Below are 18,299 nucleotides of genomic sequence, written 5' to 3'. Positions count from 1 at the left end.
CTCTTCCTCCAGATGAGCTGGCTCTGGCCTGGCATCCCAGCGTCCTCACACCCTCTGGTGACCACCGCAGGGCCCAGCAGCCACACAGCACCTGGCACCGCCTGGGCGTCTGAGGCTGGAGGAAGCTCTGCCCTTTCTTTTTTTTTTTTTGAAATGGAGTCTCGCTCTCGCCCAGGCTGGAGTGCAGTGGCGTGATCTCGGCTCACTGCAAGCTCCGCCCCCCGGGTTTACGCCTCAGCCTCCCGAGTAGCTGGGATTACAGGCGCCACTATGCCCGGCTAATTTTTTGTATTTTTAGTAGAGACGGGGTTTCACCGTGTTGGCCAGGATGGTCTCCATCTCCAGACCTCGCGATCCACCCGCCTCGGCCTCCCAAAGTGCTGGGATTACAGGCGTGAACCACCGCGCCTGACCTGAAGCTCTGTCCTTTCTTTCGAGTCCTGCGGGGTGGGGCCGTGTGTGTCACTTTGGGCCCATGGAGGGTGGGTGCTACACGGCCACGTCAGAGCAGGGCATGGCGGGGCGTGGACAGGGAGCGGTGGGAGGCAGCCCTGTGAGAGCTGGGGAGGCGTCCCAAAGTACCAGTGTCCTGCAGGTCGAGGGGGTGCACACACCGTGCCACTGTGGGAGGTGTGAGCTCCACACTGCAGGGTATGTGAGACGGGGGTGAGCCGGCGCCCTCGGGTGAAGGCACAAATAATCCCGAGGGCCTGGTGAGGCCGCAGGCCTGCACCTCCCATCCCCATGGCCTCGTGGCTCTGTGGGGTGACAGGGACGCAACCCTCGTGTAGCTCAGTCCTCCCAAGGTCAGCTTGTGAAGAAGGGAGAGAGAATTATGGAAACAGGCGTCTCGGTAGGGGATTCTCCAAGACGCATGTGGAGGCAGGAAAATGCCTGAAGGCCCTGGATGGGCAGATGTCACAGCGCTGGGCGAGCCACGGTGTGGACTCCGGGCCTCACTTCGGGAGCTCAGACGTGTTGCTGGCCCTGACGCTCATTGGTCTGAAGGACAAATCGAAGGCCCTCTGGTCACTGAAGCTCTGGGCTTTGTACTTGGCCAGGCGCGTGGACCTCCTGTGACGCTCAGGCTCCGACGCCTTCGTTGTGTCCTGCGGGACCCTCTCAGCCCCGGGGTGGTCCGGGGGCCCCTTCTGGGCCGGGGCCTGGGGAGTCCAGCAGCCGCCAGCCTCGGGCATGGGCTCAGCCGGGCTCTTTCCCAGCCTCAGGGGAGAGGTGGCAACGCTCTTGCCCCTGAGGGGGCGGCTTCCTGGGGGTGGGGTGCCGGGTGCTGGGCTCCCCCAGGCTGCTGCCCCCGGACTGTCCACCATCCCTGGTGGCTGGGCTTCCGGACACCCCACTCCTGCCAGCAGCATCCACTCCCTCAGCTGTGCCACTAATGGGCTGCTCCCAGGCCTGAGATGCCATCCCACATATCAAAGCCTGTTCCCGACCCTGTTCCCGAGCCTGCCCCTGAGCCCGTTTCTGGGCCTGCCCCTGAGCCTCTGTCTGGGTCTGCTCTGGACCCTGTTCCCGTGCCCATTCCTGAGCCCCTTTCTGGGCCTCTATCTGGGTCTGGCCCTGAGCCTGTTCCTGGGCCGGTGGCTGAGCCCCTTTCTGGGCCTGCCCCTGAGCCCGTTTCTGGGTCTCTGTCTGGGTCTGCCACTGGGCCTGTCCCTGAGCCTGTTCCTGAACCTGTTTCTGGGCCTCTGTCTGGGTCTGCCACTGGGCCTGTCCCTGAGCCTCTGTCTGGGTCTGCTCCCGATCCTGTTCCCGTGCCCATTCCTGAGCCCCTTTCTGTGCCTGCTCCTGAGCCCGTTTCTGGGTCTCTGTCTGGGTCTGCCACTGGGCCTGTCCCTGAGCCTGTTCCTGAACCTGTTTCTGGGCCTGTCCCTGAACGTGTCCCTGAGCCCATTTCTGGGCCTGTTTCTGGGCCTGTCCCTGAACCTGTCCCTGGGTCCCACCCTGAGCCTGTTCCTGTGCCTGTCTCTGGGCCTCTATCTGAGTCTGCCACTGGGCTTGTTCCTGAGCGTGTCCCTGAACCTGTCCCTGGGCCAGTTTCTGAACCTGTTTCTGGGCCTGTCCCTGGGCCTGCCCCTGAGCCCATTTCTGGGCCTGTCCCTGGGCCGCCAGGCTTCCCAGCCCCTTGGGGTCCCCTGGAGGCACAGCTGGGTTCTTGGCAGCCCTGGTGCCCTCCCCCTGCACTGTACTTCTCTCCTGCTCCTCCCAGGGTCCCTGCAGATGCTGCTCACCTTGGTCACTGTGCTGGCAGGCACCCCCAACCCCAATGGCCGTCCCTTTGTCCCCGGCCAGATCTTGTGCCCACTGTGTCTGAGGCTCTTTTGCTGGGTTCAGCATAACCTTCGGGCCCAACGGCACCACCCTCTTCCCTGCACCCCCGGGCGGGGGGGTCTTCTCCTGCGCCTGGTGACTCGGTTGCCTCCCCAGGTCCACCTGTGTCAGGGGACGCCCCTGGGATTCACCTGCTTGGGTCCTAGGCTTGGGGACACTGGCCCAGAGCTTTGCCTGTGTGTCACCAGCAGTAGGGGGCAGGTGTGCCTGTACTTGGGGAGGGTCCCGCTGGTGGGTGCCACCTGCCCACCCCATGTCCGCCTGCATGGGAGGCATCGTGGGAAGCAGATGGTCAGGCTCTGCCCCACTGGGAGACATGACACCCTCCCTGCCCTTTGCCCGTGGGTTCTCAGGAGGCGACGGTGGGAGGCCAGGGCCATAGCTCAGGGACTCTGCCACACTCTTTGCCTGTGGTCTAGGATGATCAGAAGCAGGAATTCCAGACTTTGTGCTGAAACCCAAAAGGTTTCCTTCCACAGCCACATCCTTTCTGCCTCCTATGGCTGCCGTATGTCTGCTGGCTGCCGACGTGTTTGAAGTGTGTAATCGGGGTGCCTCTGGGTGCCGGGCAAGGGCCGCAGCGTCCTCTGGGTGCCGGGCGAGGGCCACACCTCTCAGGAGGCTCCTCCCTGCTGCTCTACTCTTGGGCTCCGAGGATCCCCCGGGGGCCAGGAGGCTGTGGCTGTGGGGGTCTTGAGGGAGAGCCTCTCCTCTGGGATGGCTTTTGGACAAGGCTCTGCTTCCCTCCTGGCCCAGCGTCTCTGGCTCTCCCACTCTGTGGTCTCCAGAGCTCTGGGTGCTGCCTGGCACTGGTGCAGGCGTGGCATGGCTCACAACGCTCCCTGCAGCTGCTGTCGCCCCACAGGCTTTCACACCTGGTTTGGGTCGTTCATTTAATGAGGACAGTGGGTTCTCGCGAAACTCATGGCTGGTGATTTCCTCGGCAGCCTTCAGGGGCTGAGCGGACTCTGTTAGCAGTGGCCTTCTGCATTCCTCCAGCACGTCGGGCACGGTCGTGCCCATTGCGGTGACACCCTCAGGCCCCATATGCCCCTTGGATGGTGCCGCCAGCGACGTGGGAGCACCTGTTGGATTTCTCCCGGTCGGGGATAGCACTTGCTGGCTGCTGGAGGCATGGCTGGTGTTTCCCCTCAGAAGGTTTTGTGAGGCTGCAGGATAACTTGTTGCGGAGCCCTTGCTCTGCGTTGATATTTCATTAGATTCTGGCAACGGATGCTTCTCATCTCTGAGCTCAGAGGTCCTCCCTCCTGAAATATCGTCAGGATTCCTGGGACCGTGTGAATTCTCAAAGCTGCCTTTGATTTCCTTCTCTGTCTGGAGTCTCTGTGTCAAGACTCTCTCTGGGACACTGTGGTCAGCACCCGCAGTCCCTCTTGCTGCTGCCGGATCCCAAACTGCCCCTGGCCCTTGCGGCGAAGAGACGCCGAGTCCCACCTGGGTCCCTGAAAGCTTGCTCAGTTCCACGGGGGCTTGGTGACCCTTTCTGTTCTCAGTCACGGTGGGAAATTCTGTGTGTGCATTTTCAACTACATTCCCTCCTCCAAAAATACGAGAACGTTTGTTTTCACAACTTGCTGTATTTTGCAGCATGGTGGGAGGGGCTGGCATTTCGTGGACAACTGGGATTTGGACAGTTATCCGTGGGGGCTCTGTGCCAGGCTGTGTTCTCCGAGCAGCCTGGACTGATGGAGTGTTCAGGGGTGGGATGTGGCCTGGCACCTTCTGTTCTGGGAAATACTTTTGGGTGGCAAAGAGGGGGTCTCTCCCTGGGTCTGGGAAGCCTGCTCCTTCCCGTTCGTCCTCTGAACTGCAAACAGTCATGGTGATTTCAGGGCCTTCCCCTGCACTCTCACCCGGGGGCCCAGGAGACCACGTGAGTCTGGCTCCCCTCACCTCCTGGACGCCTCCTGCAGTGCTCTCTGCCGTGGGGTCTGCCGTCCCGTCACCTGTGGCTGATCTGGTGCCCCACGGGCTGGCCGATCCCAGTGGGGACGATGCAGGCACAAGGCCAGGGAGGACTTCGCCTGTACAGGGAGCACAAAAGGGGGCCAGCAAGGGGACAGCCTGGCCGTCCCTCCGAGCCATCACCTGGGGTGTCACGGGCTTCGAGGGCCTTGGCTGTCTTTGGGGCTCTCCCTCCAGGGGGCCCTTTCCCGCTGCTTTATTTCCACTGGGCTCCGTCTCCCTGGCACTGGGGAGCACGCTGGCTTCTCCTCTGGGCAGACGCCTCACCTCCGAGTGGCTGATTTTGGTGCAGTGGGACAGCCAGCTCCTGGGGCCACAGACGATGGTGGCGATGCTGAGGGCTGGCAGGGGCTCAGCTGTGCAGGCCAGAAAGCGGGCAAGGGGCGTCTTGACGCAGGTGCTGGCCATGGTGGCCGTGTGCAGCACGCACACCTCCGGCCGATGCATCTTCTTCCTCTGCAGGTTCCTCTTCTTCCGCTCCTGCGTGTGCACCCTCAGCGCACCGGCCTCCGAGCACAGGCAGCTGTTCTGCTCGAACTTCTCCCGCAGCTTGGACAGCACTGAGCTCTTGCCCATGATCTTTGGCAAGAGGCCCCGGGCGACTTTGGGCCGCTCTGCAGCGGGCTTCTCGCGCGCTTCTTTCTCCTTCGCCTCCTTCTCCTCGGCGGCCAAGAACATCTTCAGGATGTTTTTCACGGTGCTTTTCCCGGCCGGGTGGCCCCAGTGGGGCTTCTCGCTGGGGCAGGGCTTTGGGGCCGGCTCCTTGGTCTTCTCCAGGAGCTTGTTGATGGTGGCGCCCACGAGGCCCCCACCCGGCCCCTGCTTGTCCTTGGAGATCAGCCGGCCCACCTCCCGGGTCTTCTTGAGGTAGCGCTCCCGGCCAGTGCCCAGGAACTTGGCCTGCAGGAGCTGGAAGCGCGTGGGCCTCTGGGTGGCCTCCTGGGTCTGGGGCTGGTGGCTGGGCCTGCTCTCCCCGGCCTCTGTCGCCGAGGGCCGGTCTGCGCGGCCCGTGACGTACAGCAGCAAGCTGCTGAGGATGGAGTGGGCGGCCGGGTCACAGGCCAGCTTGCCCACCTTCTTCTTCAGGGCTTGGGCGTCCACAGACATGATGTCACTGCAGGTCTTTCTGCTCTTCCAGCTGCAGAAAAGAAGGAATCGTCACTTATTTCGTCATCATGTTTTTTGGAAGGTGACTCTAGAACATTGATCATGGGGCAATCCCACGTTCTCAGGGGCCTCGAAAGCGTGGTAGGGAGAGAGAGAGATTAGGAGCCAGGAGCTGTGGCTTCTGGGCTGTCCCTGCTGTTAATTCGGGGGTGTCAGGGATGCCAAAGCTTTTCTGGGTCACTGTTTCCTGTTAAATGGCAGGAACTTCTGACCCATGCTCCTCCTGAGGGCACGGAGGAGTTGACGTTGAACAGTTTTGTGAAAACATTTGGAAAACCACGGCCGGGCGTGGTGGCTCAAGCCTGTAATCCCAGCACTTTGGGAGGCCGAGACGGGCGGATCACGAGGTCAGGAGATCGAGACCATCCTGGCTAACACGGTGAAACCCCGTCTCTACTAAAAAAATACAAAAAACTAGCCGGGCGAGGTGGCGGGCGCCTGTAGTCCCAGCTACTCGGGAGGCTGAGGCAGGAGAATGGCGTAAACCCGGGAGGCGGAGCTTGCAGTGAGCTGAGATCCGGCCACTGCACTCCAGCCTGGGCGACAGAGCGAGACTCCGTCTCAAAAAAGAAAAAAAAAAAAAAAAAAAAAGGAAAACCACTTTGCATATGCAACATATTAAAAAAATTTAACATATTTTGCTTGTACAGTAGGTGAAACAGCAAGTATAAAGAAGTGTCTACTCTCTGTGTGGCCTGTGTAGGTCTCTACTGTTAAGTACGAAAGATGAAATTAACAGCATAAATTCTGCCATGGGTTCAGGGGACTTGGGTGGCCCTACAGCAGAGACTTGGCTGTAAGGGAGTTGCAAATCGCTGCAGGCTGGGGGTGGGGGAGAGAGAAAGAAAAGAATTTCCTGCACAAGCTCGCTGGGCAGGAACCCAGCCGCAGTGGGCAGTGCGCCCCAGGAGTGGGTGAAGGGCTGCAGAGAAGGAGGGGAGGTACGGGGCGCTGCAGTGTGAGATCAGGGTAGTCGAGGGGGCCATTGCAGAGAGAGCGGACAAGGGGGGGGCCCCTGCAGTACGAGTGTATGGAGAGGACCGGCAGAGCGAGGAAGGACGAAAGATGGGGGGTACAGAAAGGATGGGAGGAGGGGCTGCAGAGAGGAGGGGAGGAGGGGCTGCAGAGAGGAAGGGAGGAGGGGATTGCAGAGAGGAGGGAGGAGGGCTGGCATCACTTGGCTGGGTCTCGGGAGCCCCTTTTAAAATGGCTCAGAGGAGCCCCTGAGGCTGGGGGCTGCTGCCCTTTCCCAGTGAGATGTTTTTCTGCAGGTCCACCAGGGATTCCTTCCTACCAGCCCAGCTTTCAAGGAGACGGGACCAAGTGGGTCCAGCTTGGAGAGAGAGGGTCTTTGTGATTTGAGGGTGTTTTCTGAGCCTGGGTCCAGGGTAAGTTCTGCTCCCGAGCAGCTGTGAACAGAGGAGCGAAGCTGGAAGGTCTCCCCATCTGTGGCAGGGGGGGGGCCGCCTCTGACCTCCACAGGTGGTAATTTTGTGTAGATGCACCCAGAATCTTAGCTGTCACACCTGTTAGTCATTCATTCTAAGGAAATCATCAGGGACGAGGAACAAAGACTCAAGAATTACAGGAAAAGCCGCCTTCACGGTGCCGTTTATAATGTTGAAAAATCTAGAGCATCCTCAATGTCAAACTCCAGGCGGCTGCACAACGGCATGTCCACGTTTGTGGGAGAAGAGTCAGCAGCCAGACCGGCTGGTGACGTGGCACCAAGTGGAAAGCTCACTCTAACCCGATTGTTTTCAAGAAGCTGAGGCCGGGCGCGGTGGCTCACGCCTGTAATCCCAGCACTTTAGGAGGTGAGGCGGGTGGATCACGAGGTCAGGAGATGGAGACCATCCTGGCTAACATGGTGAAGCCCCGTCTCTACTAAAAAGACAAAAAATTAGCCGGGCGAGGTGGCGGGTGCCTATAGTCCTAGGTACTCGGGATACTGAGGCAGGAGAATGGCGTGAACCCAGGAGGCAGAGCTTTCAGTGAGCCGAGATCGCACCACTGCACTCCAGCCTGGGCGACAGAGCGAGACTACATCTCAAAAAAAAAAAAAAAAAAAAAAAAGAAAGAAAGAAACTGCACAGGCTGAAAACAGACTGGAAGGAAATGTGTGAACATACTTCTCTTTTGGGTTTGTCTGTGTTTTTCCAAAAGAGAGAGCTCTCTGGTTTTGAAGCCATGGACAGATTTCCTTGTTAAAAGCTGTTGCCAGGCAGCCCTGATGGGGGAGGCGACAGCGGCTGACCACACGACCACGTACGTGGCCGACCCCGTGGCTGTGTTGCCGTGGGCATGTGATGGCCCAGGGCCAGGACGAACCCACACGGAGGAGTGGCCGGGCCACAGATGGAACACAGGACTCCGTTTCTTCCACCTCTCCAAGACGCCTCCCTTGCCCTGTTCAGTGAGTTCATGCGGAGAGAGCGTGCTGTTCTCCCCCAGACTCCAGTGGGCATCAGTGGATCAAGAGGCCTTGCTGAGATCCGGATTTCGGGGCCACACCACCAACGCCTGTGATCCACGGTCTGGGGTGGGGCCTGGGAATCTGCATTTTAACGAGTCCCTGGTGATTCTGAGGCTACTGGTCAGGGGACCCCACTCGGAACCACTGAGGCAGACGGCACTCCTTCCAAACCAGGCGAGGATGAGACACTTACACAAAAACTAAACTCAGAATCTGCTGCAAGGCCACAGTGTGCTGCAAGCTGGGACGACTGTAAAAATAAACTAATCCAAGGAGCAGCTGTGCGTCCTGCTGCCAGGCACGCCCTTGTTCTGAGTCATCAGAGCCCACCCAGGAAGGAGCCGCTGTGTCCCCATGGCTGGTAAAGTGATCCACGGCAGCCCCAGAACTGCCCCAGCCAGGGCCGCCCACACCCTGCTGAAGCCAGGGTGGACAGGCACACTCTCAACTGCGCCGTGGGGACGGGGAGGACAGAGGAGCAGGCCGACCTTGGGGTTGGGGGACCAGCCTGGGGGCATCGTGCTCCCTCTGAAGGCTGTACCCCTTGCCATCACAGGGTCAGCGGCCCTACCTGCCTTCCGCCAGGCGTCTCCGGGCACGTCCCCTCTGCTGTGACTGGGCCGCCCGTGGATGGCTGCGCTCCTTTCACCCGAGGCTGAACTTCTTAGGCCGTTGTCCACAGAGCCTGTCATACGTTTTGTCCCCGCTGGCTGGGCGTTTCAGTCGTCTTAATGACTTTGCAGGTGAGTCATTCGGATGACTGAACCAGCCATGCTGACTGCTTGCGGTGGGGACATTCTGATCATCTGAATAAAGGCCACCTGGCTCAGCCACGTGTGACGTCCATCTGCCCCTTCCCACACCCCTCGCTGATGGCTTCTGAGCCCCACGATCCAAATAGAAAGATGAAAAACAGAGCTGGAATTAAACCAGCTCATCCTCCTGCCTTGATGGGAGGCAAGTTTGGAAGCAGAGAGTAATGGAGCTCCATGCTGACTTCTAAACTCCCATTGCCCTGACCTCAGGTGGTGGGCAGCTTGGGGACCGGACCACTCCCCACACTCGGAGCCCCTGTTGAGGCCGAGCGCCTGTCCTGGGTGGTGCGGCCGTGTCAGTGGGACCCTCGTAGGTTGGACTTGCCTCACATCCTCCTTAAGAGTCACAGTGACTCAAAATCCAGTTTAGCTCCACGGCACATCTGAGTCTGTGACCGCTTATGAGGTCAGGGTGTCATCAGGACCTGGCCGGCAAGCAGAGGTGGGTGTGGAGGACGGACTCGGCCACCCCATCCCGTTCTTCAGCTGTCACAGTGGCATTCACCCCGCAGTGTGATTGTCTGGAACACGTTTACACTCAGAGATCAGGATGCTCTTCTGGTTTGTTGGCTGAGGATTAGGGGTTCGGCCAGAGCTAGAAAGTCCCCTTTGGGGTGAGTCTCACCTCCCTGAGGTGGCCTCAGCCATAGACCTGTGGCTGTTGGAGGCATCCGCAGTTCAGGACGACACCCTTGGGCGGGAGCGAGAGGGGATTCCACAGCCCCCTTCACAGAGCCTTTGTGTTTTGCAATCATCATTAACCAAGTTCCTCCCTGGGTCTGGCCTGGCCACTACCCTGCTCCCTGCTGTCCTGCCATCCCCCCGGGCTGCCCCTTCTCATCACAAGGTCCTGCGCCCACTGCCCACTATTGCGCTCACCCTCGCTGGTCCCCGCCCCTTGAGGTAGCCTCAGAGGTGCTGCTGTCTTTGGGTTCCTTGAACCTGCGGGTGGTTCCTTCTTCCGGGGTCTGCATGAGCAGTCCCCCAGCTCAGCATGTTCTGCGCTCTGGGCTTCATTGGCCGGGGGATTCCAGGAGTCCACGGCCCACGGCTGCTGCTGCTGGCATGTCCCGGGTGACTACTGTCACAGCACTATAATTTTCTAAGATCTGAGTGCATTTTTAAACAAGTCACCTCTGTTTTTGCCCAGCTCCCCACTAGAGCAGAGCCCCTCCATGGGCAGGACCTGTGTTGGTTCTGATCTCTACTTTACTGAGCCTACAGCAGTGCTGGGCACAGCTGGGCAGGCTGGCAGCAGACCCGTGGGTGGCGAACAGCGCTCCACAGAGAATCGGTTCACCCACTGCTGGCAGTGCCCCTCGGAGGCTGGGTTCACTCACTACGCAACCCCCTTTCCCTCCTCACCACGCCCTTTCCTGCCAGCTCCAGCCTCCACCCCACTTGCCCACTCCACACCCAACCTCGCTGTGCCCTTCAGCCTGGAACAGCCTCACTGCCTCCCTGACGAGCTCCTGCTCATCCTTCACAACCCGGCTCAGATGCCCCCACCTCAGGGAGCCTTTCCCAGAGGCCCAGCTCTGGGAGCCCCATGGTGACCCGCACAGACCTCGGTGTCCCCACAAAGGGGAACCGCATGGACGCCAGGAGCGCCCCCAAGTCATGAACTGAGAGGGGGGCCCAGGACTTTCGGTGACTCCCGTACAAGGCTCTGCCATCTCCTGAGGCGTGCTGCGATCGGGGGCTTCGCTTGCTGCGAAGGTGGCCCCGCCCTCTTCCACGGTGCTGCTGAGTGAACGCGTTCTCACGTGCCAGAGCCAGTGCTGCCCCTTAGGCCATCTGCCCTGCCCCTCAAAGCCGCCTGCAAAGGCCCCTGGTCAGAGCTGCGCTGGCTGAGTCTGGGCTGCCCTGTGTGACCACTGCCCGCCCAGCAGTGCGGGGCGAGACCAGGCCTCCCTCGGAGTCCCCCCAGCACTTGGATGAGCTGCAGAACCCACAGGGAATGGAATGTCTTCCTCCCAGGGGCCAATATAAACAGCAGGGTGCCCGGCTTTCCTAATTTAGTTGTCGGTGGCTCTGGCCAGCCAGAGAGGTCGTTTGAAAATACAGTGAGACTAGAGTCCATCACAGCGGAAGCGACACACCTGGGCCCACCTTGACATGGACAGCAGCACCCTACGGCAGGTTCTTTGCTGGGGTTCTGGACAGCAGGGCCTGGAGGTCACTGTTCTGCCTGGTCAGTGGCTGTGCTGGGCTCACCTGAGCCTGGCCCTGCAGGAACACCCTCGGCCGTGGTTTCCTCCGAGAGAAGGGCAGGGCCGGTTTCCTGTGGGGCCTACGACTGTCCAGCTGTGCCAGGAGCCTGCTCAGAACACGGACCAGCCTCAGCCATGTCACACACATCCCCGCACCAGCCCCCACATGCTTCTGACCGACATTTGGATGCCTTCAGCCAACAGTGCTTAGAAAACATGTCCTGGGGCCGGGCGCGGTGGCTCAAGCCTGTAATCCCAGCACTTTGGGAGGCCGAGACGGGCGGATCACGAGGTCAGGAGATCGAGACCATCCTGGCTAACACGGTGAAACCCCGTCTCTACTAGAAAAAAAAATACAAAAAACTAGCCGGGCGAGGTGGCGGGTGCCTGTAGTCCCAGCTACTCGGGAGGCTGAGGCAGGAGAATGGCGTGAACCCGGGAGGCGGAGCTTGCAGTGAGCTGAGATCCGGCCACTGCACTCCAGCCTGGGCGACAGAGAGAGACTCCGTCTCAAAAAAAAAAAGAAAACACGTCCTGGGCCTCCATCCACACCAGAGGCCTGCACTACCATTTCCTGCCCCTCTGCGGATGAGCCTGGGGCCACTCACCCTTCCTTCCCTTGGCAGCTTGGCCCCCACCCTCCCTGCCCTCTGCCCCCAGCCTCCCTGCCCTCTGCGGCTCACCCCCGGTCTCCCTGCCCTCTGCGGCTCAGCCCAGCCTCCCTGCCCTCTGGGGCTCAGCCCAGCCTCCCTGCCCTCTGCGGCTCGCCCCCGGTCTCCCTGCCCTCTGTGGCTCACCCCCGGTCTCCCTGCCCTCTGCGGCTCAGCCCAGCCTCCCTGCCTTCTGTGGCTCAGCTCCTGGCTTCTGTCCCCTCTGCAGCTCAGTCCCAGCCTCTGGTGGGCACCTGTAATCCCAGCTACTTGGGAGGCTAAGGCAGGAGAATCGCTTGAACCCCGGAAGCAGAGGTTGCAGTGAGCCGAGATCGCGCCACTGCACTCCAGCCTGGGCAACAGAGCGAGACTCCATCTCAAAAAAAAAAAAAAAAAGAGAAGAAAGTTTGCCTCCTTAGTAGTTTTTTTTTTTTTGGGATTTTTTTTAAATAATACAGATCCCTTTAAGTTGAGCCTCCTAACATTTTACAAATAAATCTAAACTTGATCTTAGCCTAAAGGCTGAGAAGAGATTACTAAAGAATCCAATATTAGACTTATGAAAAAGAAAACCTAACCCCAAGGCATGAGTACTTTCTAAAAATCCTGGAAGGCCGGGGCCGGCCGGGATCCTGCGGGGTGGCTGACAGCGGCCCTCAGGCGAGGTGGAGCTGATCTGGCCACGCCCCTCCCCAGCAGCTTCTGTGCATCATTGCAGCGGTCACTGTCCATCTAGGAAAGCCGAGAACAAGTGTTTGCTGACTGCTCCCTGTTGATTTTGGTAACTAGGTAGGGAATAGTTCAGACTGTGCTAATGAACCAGCTGGAGAACTGAGTATCTGTATTTCCTGGAAATAAATCTGGCTAACGATGGGTGTGGCCTTTTGGGCCAGGATACCCTAAGGCCTTGACCTGAACATGTTTTGTGACCTATGTAAGACCTTATATGTGAGTGACTTAGCTGGGACCTACAAAGGGGCGTCTGGTCAACCGGCAGTGACCAGCGAAGGGGTGTCTAGTTGGCTGGCTGTGACTGATAATGGGACCACTGTCCATCCCAGGCTGACTGAGGCCGTAAGCGCTGGACGCTCTTCCCGGCCTGAGACATGAGTANGCCACGCCCCTCCCCAGCAGCTTCTGTGCATCATTGCAGCGGTCACTGTCCATCTAGGAAAGCCGAGAACAAGTGTTTGCTGACTGCTCCCTGTTGATTTTTGGTAACTAGGTAGGGAATAGTTCAGACTGTGCTAATGAACCAGCTGGAGAACTGAGTATCTGTATTTCCTGGAAATAAATCTGGCTAACGATGGGTGTGGCCTTTTGGGCCAGGATACCCTAAGGCCTTGACCTGAACATGTTTTGTGACCTATGTAAGACCTTATATGTGAGTGACTTAGCTGGGACCTACAAAGGGGCGTCTGGTCAACCGGCAGTGACCAGCGAAGGGGTGTCTAGTTGGCTGGCTGTGACTGATAATGGGACCACTGTCCATCCCAGGCTGACTGAGGCCGTAAGCGCTGGACGCTCTTCCCGGCCTGAGACATGAGTAAGTCAGCAGAGGGTTCCAGGGACGCTTGCCTGCTGCCCAATGACAGCAACTGCCTTGGGCCCCTCAGTACCTGTGCGACGTGCAGGGCCTCGGGTTAGTGAGCTTCTGTGACGAATTTGTGCTACAAATATATAGATTATAAAGGAAACCGATGAAACAGCAGGCAAAATTTCTAACACATAATAAGAACTACAATATAGGCCGGGCGCGGTGGCTCAAGCCTGTAATCCCAGCACTTTGGGAGGCCGAGATGGGCGGATCACGAGGTCAGGAGATCGAGACCATCCTGGCTAACCCAGTGAAACCCCGTCTCTACTAAAAAATACAAAAAACTAGCCAGGCGCGGTGGCCGGCACCTGTAGTCCCAGCTACTCGGAAGGCTGAGGCAGGAGAATGGCGTGAACCCGGGAGGCGGAGCTTGCAGTGAGCTGAGATCCGGCCACTGCACTCCAGCCCGGGAGACAGAGGGAGACTCCGTCTCAAAAAAAAAAAAAAAAAAAAAGAACTACAATATAGTACATTATATTGCAACAGAATGCCGTTATGTTGGATAATAGTATTACCGAAGGTTAAATTCCGATTCTGAATAAACAGTGGTTACAGAAGAGCCTGCTCTTTTCTGAGGAAATTCATCTGAAATATTTACGGTGAGAGGATACAGGGTCGGCAGGTTACTCTCAAATGGTTCAGAAACAATTGTGCGTGCGAGCTCATATGTGCGAGTGTGTGCGCATGCTCATGCGGGTGCAGTGAGAGACAAGAGAAAAAACAGTAACAGCTGCTGATGCTGGGCGAAGGGGCATGGGAGTTCTCGGGGCTAGTTTTGTTTGAAACAAACTTAAAAATGAACTGTTAAGATAGAAGAGGGAGACAGCAAAGCTGTGTCATGACAGGTGTCATTCAAGGACCCTGACAGCACAGACAGTCCCAGGAGAGGCGACGCTTTGAGGAACCCCGGGGTGCACTAGCACCCCGCTGGCAGGGCCCTGGGGACTGTGTGTTCTCCGGCTTTCTGGTGGGTGGGACAAGACAAGGCTGTCTCCCGGATCTGCAGGGTGGTCATGGGCCCCACCGGCACCACCAGGGCCCCAGGTCGTGCAGCCTGTCCTGCCCAAGGGAGAACCAGAGTTGGGGGTCCTGGGTGATCACCCTTCTCGGGGCACAAGGAGGGTGGGGAAGGCATCGTGCTCACGGGGCTGCACGATGGTTCAGACCCTGGGGACCACCCCTGTGGCCATCAGACAGAACATTCACAATGTGCGTGGTGCCAGACACAGAGTGTCCCAGATCAGGCACGGTCCCCGCCTTTGTCTATCTGCCCCAGATCACACACAGTCCCTGCCATTGTCTGTCTAAACCCTTGTTTGCTGACCAGCAGCCACTGGTTGGGGTGCAGCACATGAATCCCGAGACGGTCTCAGGCTGTTCTTTGAGACCTCATGTGAATGCTTTTCCCGCAGTGGGCTGAGTGAGCTGATAACTTATTTCTGTGTGTTAACTAGAAATGCGTCTGCACACCAGGGATTGTAATCAGGGGAGCTGCAGTGCCTGCACTCCGACTCCAAAGTTATTTCCAATCTAATGGAACCTTTGGAATTAACTTCAATGATGGAGTTTTTCAAGCGCAGATGTTTGGATTGAACACCAATTTGGGTATTACCAATTTTATCAGCTGATGTTCTATTAATTTTTATACCCACAGCCAAAACAGGTGGCACTGGCTCCTGGCAGCTTGGGCCTGAGGTTATGCAATCGCCAAGGTTTGCTGCCGGCTGTGGTGGTGGTGAGGTCTCCCGGAATTAGGGGAAGGGGAGAAAGCTTGAGTGTGATTTTCAGATGCATCGGGTTTAAAAGCTGTTCTGTGCTCACGAAATACAGCTCTGGGAGAAATACTCAGACCTCCTGAATCTTAGTTTCCTTGTCTACAAAATGGGGGTAGTAAAAAGGGCCCCGCTTCTAGGGGAGCATGGAATACATAGGAGAAATAACATTCGTTAGGGAGCCCGCGGTTCTCGGCCTGATGGGGCTGGGCTTCGTCACTTCCTGGGGCTGGGGGCTCCGAGCGGCTGCCCCGCCTGCTCGAGTCACGGAGCCTCCCTGGATCCGCTCCCTCCAACGTGGGAAAGGCAGGACAAGGACAGCTCTGCCGTGGCTTTCAGATATGAAAACTCTGGAGACAATAATTTTAAATATAAATGCAAAATCTCTTAATCAAAGAGTTTGGGAAAACGGATTCATCTAAATCAGCCTGAAGTCTAAACACGTGTGTGTTACTGACATGCTCATATTCCCACACGGCACATGTTCCTAGCGTGTGACTTCTGTGTGGCGTGTTTGTGAGGATGCCCATGTCCTGTCTCAGCCATGATTGGGACTCTCCATCCCAAGTCCTGGCTTCAGACCTCACATCCGTGGGCCTGAGAGAGAGGTGTCTGCCGATAGCTTCAGGCTGAGAACGGGCATATTCTGAGCCCCACCTGCCTCTGAAGCATCCTTGTCTGCCATCTGGGAGTGAGAGGTGCTCATCCTCCCACCTGCCCCTTCCTGGTGCCTGATGTCTCACAAGAGTTGTGGATCTATAGGGATGTGCAACACTGACGCTCCCAGAGAAGAACTCCTGGGCAGCCACACCTTGCTGGGCCTAAGGGATTGTGAAATGTGTCCTCTTTTCCTTCCTTCCTTCCCTTGCCCTTCCCCTTTCTCCCTCCCTCCCTTTCCTTCCTTCCTTCCTTCCCTTCCTCTTCCTCCCTCCCTTCCTCCCCTTCTTCCCCTTCCCCTCCCTTCCTCCCTCCCTCCTTTCCTTCCTTCCCTTGCCCTTCCCCTTTCTCCCTTCCTTCCTTTCTTCCTTCCTTCCCTTCCACTTCCTCCTTCCCTTCCTCCCCTTCCCCTCCCTCCCTTCCTTCCTTCCTCCCTCCCTCCCTCCCTCCTTTCCTTCCTGCCTTCATGCCTTTTCTCCTTCCTTCCCTCCCTCCCTCCTTCCTTCCTTCTTCCCTGTCTCCCTCCCTTTCTTTTTTCTTTTTTTTTTTCAGGGTCTGACTGTGTTACCCNCCTTCCCCTCCCTTCTTTCCTCCCTCCTTTCCTTCCTTCCCTTGCCCTTCCCCTTTCTCCCTTCCTTCCTTTCTTCTTTCCTTCCCTTCCACTTCCTCCTTCCCTTCCTCCCCTTCCCCTCCCTCCCTTCCCTCCCTCCTCCCCCCCCCTCCCTGCCTTTTCTCCTTCCTTCCCTCCCTCCCTCCTTCCTTCCTTCTTCCCTGTCTCCCTCCCTTTCTTTTTTCTTTTTTTTTTTCAGGGTCTGACTGTGTTACCCAGGCTAGAGTGCAGTGACATGATCTCGAGTCACTGCAACCTCAACCTCTCAGGCTCTGGCAATCCTCCCACCTCAGTCTCCCAAGGAGCTGGGACTACAGGTGTCAACACCACATCCAGCTAATTTTTGTATTTTTTTTTTTTTTTTTTTTTTGTAGAGACAGGGTTTTGCCATGTTGCCCAGGCTGGTCTCAAACTCCTGAGTTCGAGTGATCCTCCCGCCTTGGCCTCCCAAAGTGCTGGGATTATAGGCCTGGGCCACTACACTTGGCCACACCTTATTTCATAAGAATGTCTTGGAGAAACAAAAATAAAAACTCCATCATTTAAACTATGGACACCATAAAATATAGGATGCACCACAATTTCAGAAAATGAAATACAAAATGCATCCTAGAATGAAATGAGGCATCACTGCGCTGTAGGGAGAGATTAACTCCTTTTCAGAAGAGCTGGGGAGCAACACTGGAAGTCGCCATAAGAGCAGGTGTTTGCAAATGCCACTCACGCGACAGAAACCACTGAGGGCCACATCCACGGGGTATTTGAATTATGGCACAGCAGTACCATGGAATACTAGGCAGCAGTTAAAAAGGCGGAGATTGGTCTATGTATGGTGATACAGAAAAATATTTTAAAACCTAGTTTAATGAAAAGCGCCAAAAGCAAACCATGACATATACGATGCTTCCTGTTTGGGGAAAGAAATCGTGTGTGTGGCACAGCACGCAAATGCAGGGGTGTCTCACGTACAGGCGCACAGCCAGGGTGTGTGTGTGTGGGAGGCTCCTGGGAGGACACTTAGGCCACCGTGGCCTTGTTATCTGGGTGGCTGGAAGCTGCTTTCCCCACACGCTGCTGTTAACGCATTTGGATTCCCAAACTTGTGCACACGTCACTTTTATAACAACAATGAAACCCGCCGGTGCCATTTTAAACAGCAGAGTTGGCTTGGTGCCCCCTCAGTGTCCCTCCCCTCAGTGCCCCCTCAGTGTCCCCTCAGTGTCTCCCTCAGTGTCCCCTCAGTGCTTTCTGTGGCTTTTTCTTTTCAACTTTTGGGTCTCTCTGTAACAGGAAAGTGAAGCAAGGCACTGCTGCCTTTTGTTTACGATGCTTGTAGGTTTTGCATTTGTGTGTTCTAATCTAGAATCAGTTTCTAAATAGACTCACTTTCTGATTCTCACGGAGGGGTTTAATTTGCGGATGGAGACGGAGTCCACCCCGTTTGAATCCAGCCATGCCCTGCTCATGTGAGCTGGCCTTTCCTTCCACACAGCAGGTGGAAAGGGAAGGCCACTTTCCGAAAAGCTGGCTACACAGGTACTACTACTGTGTTACTTATGCTAGCAACAGTTCTGACTTACCTTAACTGGGTTTCTTTTCCTGAAAGGTAATTCTCGGTTAATATCCCCACACCCACGGTCCTGGGACCACGCGGCATGGATGTGTGTGATGTGAGGCCCATCGCCCCGATGTGCCTGTCTCTCTGGTTCTTCTGACTTAAAGCGCCAGTAGCAGCTCGGTTAGTCCGGTTATTCGGAAGCTCAGCACAGAGCCCCACTGCTGCGGCCCGCCCAGCATAGAAGGCCACAGATTCCTCCAGCAGCATGGACTACACTTCCCACAAAACGAACGGGGCATCTCCAGGAAAAAAGCAGTGTACCCCTATCCCCGGGACACCCCTATCCCCGGGACACCCCTACCCCTGGGACACCCCTACCCCCCCCGACACTCCTACCGCCAGGACACCCCTACCCCCAGGACCCGCCTACCCCCGGACCCGCCTACCCC

The 18,299-nt window shown here is 57.3% G+C and overlaps 1 protein-coding gene across 1 annotated transcript in view; it reads right to left on the bottom strand.

The window, feature by feature from the left end:
• Window positions 1-339: 339 nt before the first annotated feature.
• ADPRHL1 (ADP-ribosylhydrolase like 1) overlaps window positions 340-18,299 on the bottom strand; it is a 23,697-nt gene continuing 5,737 nt past the window's right edge. Inside the window, 2 exon segments of the mRNA XM_017861828.1 lie at window positions 340-1,283; window positions 1,285-5,473. Coding sequence (XP_017717317.1) covers window positions 957-1,283; window positions 1,285-5,473 — 4,516 coding nt within the window. The 3' untranslated portion in view covers window positions 340-956.

This window comes from Rhinopithecus bieti, unplaced genomic scaffold (genome assembly GCF_001698545.2).
Source record: "Rhinopithecus bieti isolate Rb0 unplaced genomic scaffold, ASM169854v2 scaffold_62034, whole genome shotgun sequence".
Classification (NCBI taxonomy): domain Eukaryota; kingdom Metazoa; phylum Chordata; class Mammalia; order Primates; family Cercopithecidae; genus Rhinopithecus; species Rhinopithecus bieti.
The sequence above is the reverse complement of the archived record's forward strand: the minus strand, read 5'-3'. Positions and strand labels throughout refer to the sequence as shown.